The sequence below is a fragment of the Fragaria vesca genome, linkage group LG6 (genome assembly GCF_000184155.1).
Source record: "Fragaria vesca subsp. vesca linkage group LG6, FraVesHawaii_1.0, whole genome shotgun sequence".
NCBI classification, from domain to species: domain Eukaryota; kingdom Viridiplantae; phylum Streptophyta; class Magnoliopsida; order Rosales; family Rosaceae; genus Fragaria; species Fragaria vesca.
The window spans coordinates 36,060,641-36,063,759 of record NC_020496.1 but is presented as its reverse complement, the minus strand read 5'-3'; the positions used below and the strand labels follow the sequence as shown (position 1 = coordinate 36,063,759).

The 3,119-nt window shown below is 42.3% G+C and overlaps 1 protein-coding gene across 1 annotated transcript; it reads left to right on the top strand.

The window, feature by feature from the left end:
* Positions 1 to 1,146: 1,146 nt before the first annotated feature.
* Positions 1,147 to 2,766, top strand: LOC101312851 (putative UDP-glucose flavonoid 3-O-glucosyltransferase 3-like). The gene has a single exon (XM_004304464.1). The coding sequence runs from the start codon at positions 1,198 to 1,200 to the stop codon at positions 2,662 to 2,664; it is 1,467 nt and encodes a 488-aa protein (XP_004304512.1). The 5' UTR covers positions 1,147 to 1,197; the 3' UTR covers positions 2,665 to 2,766.
* Positions 2,767 to 3,119: the final 353 nt, after the last annotated feature.

Here is a 3,119-nt window from a genome sequence, read left to right as displayed (position 1 = left end):
CTTTCCGTTGATATAAGGCAAGTTTTTTGGATCACTATGAGCTGCTCCCAATTTGCAGTCGAATTTGACTGAAAATCTGGGCAGAATTTCGTATTTCTTAAGCTTTCATCTTTAATGTGCATCTCTTTGCAGCGTGTAGCATCTCTTTCCTCACATTCCTTACTTAAGAACTTGAGAAGGTCAGCCCTCGCTAGCACATCAAGGTCCACTGCGCTCTCATTGAGTAAAAACACCAAAATTCATTCACAGACATTTCCTCAAACACCTTGTGTGCATAACCAAATAACATAACACAAATTAAACATCCCAAACAGACATGCATTTACAATCTAATCAATAAAAGATTCATGACATAGCATTCTATTTCATAAATGACATACCCAAAATACAATAAAACCCATGAATTCAAGCTTCTTTTTCTATTTCTAGTTTTAATCACATAAAAAAGAAAAAGCATTCAATTGATAAAGAAGAGAGAAACATATTAGCTTACCTTGTAAGCTGAAAACGATGATCGAAATTAATCCGAAAAGCCATGACATAAGAGATTTGTTGAAGAATGAAAGAAAAATCAAAGAGGATGAAATCGTTGATGACGACGGCGGAGAGCTCCGTCGTGTGCTTCTAGATATGTTCTCTCTGAGCTCATTTTGGTAACGGCATCAATCTCTCGGTAAAGGACAACGGGTTCGCCGGAGAGAGTGATTCACCGGAGAGAGAGAAAGAGAAGAGAGAGAGAGAGAGAGTGAGGGAGATGAGTTGAGAGTGAGTGAGAGAGATATATAATGGTTAATATGTTATTATTTTTGTTAATGGCATGATATGTTAATTTTTTTAAAATTTATGGGCAACGGTTTAAAAATTTAAATGGGTGTATTGTTTATCATTAAGGAACATTTGTTAACAGTTTTATCATTTATTACTTCTAAATGTACCATTTTATCATTGGACCTATTTGTAACTCTAGCTTGTTTAATGAAGTTTTCATTTGACAAAAAAAAAAAAAAAAAAAAAATACAACACATGGCTAACCTGGCAGCTATGTAGCTAACCTCCAAATCATTATTAGAAAAATGGATAAGTACTCTAGGCTCTAGCTACTGAATATTTAAACAGCACGTACATCTTGACCCTTGAAACACATTCATCGTCGTCAACAAAGACAAATTAGTCTTCCTTCATTCTCACTGCATCGAAATGAAGAGAGCTGCAGAGCTGGTGTTCATCCCCTGCGCCGGCGTTGGCCACCTCATATCGGCGGTAGAGACCGCAAAGCTCCTCGTGTCTCGAGACGACCGCCTCTTCATCACCGTCGTCGTTATGAAGACCCCCTTCGACTCCAAAGGCAACGATGCTTGTATAGAGTACTGCATCACGCAAGCCTCGGATCGCATCAAGTTCGTCAACGTTGCACAGCCCGACGTCGACTTCATAAACATGACTCGCAGCGGCTTCCGCAACTCGTTCATCGAAAGCCACAAACCCTACGTCAGAGATGCCGTCACCGAACTCCTCACCGGATCGTCCAAGTCACCAACCCCTCAACTCGCCGGGTTCGTCATCGACATGTTCTGCACCACCATGATCGACGTGGCCAACGAGTTCGGGGTTCCTACGTACATCTTCTTCACCTGCAACGCTGGCTTTCTAGGGCTTCTGTTCCACCTCCAGATGATCCACGACGAGTATGACGTGGACATCGCCGACTTGAAAGACTCGGATTCCGAGTTGATCCTCCCGAGTTTTGTTAACCCGGTACCTATCAAATCCCTGTCGAGTGTATTTTTTGAGAAAGAAGAGCCCATCCCATTCGTAAGCCACGCAAGAAGGTTCAGAGAGACAAAGGGTATTTTGATAAATACCTTCTCGGATCTGGAACCTCATGCCCTTCGCTCTCTTGATTCTTATGGGAATATTCCGCCGGTGTTTCCAGTGGGACCACTTCTGAAAGAGGAAAGTGACGATAATAACCTTGGGGGGTCAGATCAGGCCCTTCAGAAGTCAGAGATCTTGAAATGGCTTGATGACCGGCTTCCATCGTCGGTTGTGTTCTTGTGCTTTGGGAGCATGGGAAGCTTTGGTGAGGATCAAGTGAAAGAAATTGCCTGCGCGCTGGAGCAGAGTGGGCACTCGTTCTTGTGGTCCATACGTTGCCCCCCACCGAAGGAAAAAATTACTCACCCCAGCGACTATGCCGATCCCACGGCCATCTTACCCGACGGATTTCTCCAACGGACCGCTGGGATCGGGAAGGTCATAGGATGGGCTCCTCAAGTGGCGGTGTTGGCCCATCCAGCCGTGGGAGGTTTTGTCTCCCATTGCGGGTGGAATTCGGTACTCGAGAGTGTGTGGTTCGGTGTGCCTATTGCTACTTGGCCGATGTACTCGGAGCAACAAATGAATGCGTTTGAGATGGTGGTGGAATTAGAATTGGCGGTGAAGATTAGTGTAGAGTATGGATGGGACTTTTATAACACCGGTCTTGAAGGGCAAATGGTCTTGAGTGCACAAGAGATAGAAAGAGGAATAAGGGAGGTGATGGAGCATGATAGTGATACAAGGAAGAGGGTGAAAGAGATGAGTGCAATGAGCAAGAAAGCCTTGATGGATGGTGGTTCTTCCTATTCTTCATTGGGACTTTTTCTTGATCAGATATTTCTTTGATCAATATTTTTGCTTGCAATGTCACTGTATTAATCAGCACGTTGTTCACTCTATTTCTTATGTTCTATTTTGTTCCTCCTACAATAGAATGACATTTGCGGCATAAATGGTGGGCGAAAATTTTTGTTTATCTTAAAATGAATAATTTAGGACTTCATAAAAAATAAAATGAAAAATTTAGTTATCTCATAATGAAATCTTAAAATGAACCGCTATTTTTCGACAAATGGGTCATAATTGGTTCGTTGTTAATAACACCTAATCTTATGTCGGCTCAAGATTGTGCATTTTGGGGGCCTCCAGAATTACCCACCAAATAGTTTTCTATTGTGGTTAGATCATGTTCCGGTTATTGTTATTTATTTTGGTCAATTTAGCTCGACCAACTATTCAATTACGCATTTGTCATTGAATTCATTGACTTGCGAGACTCTCCTCTTTAAGGTGAGAATACG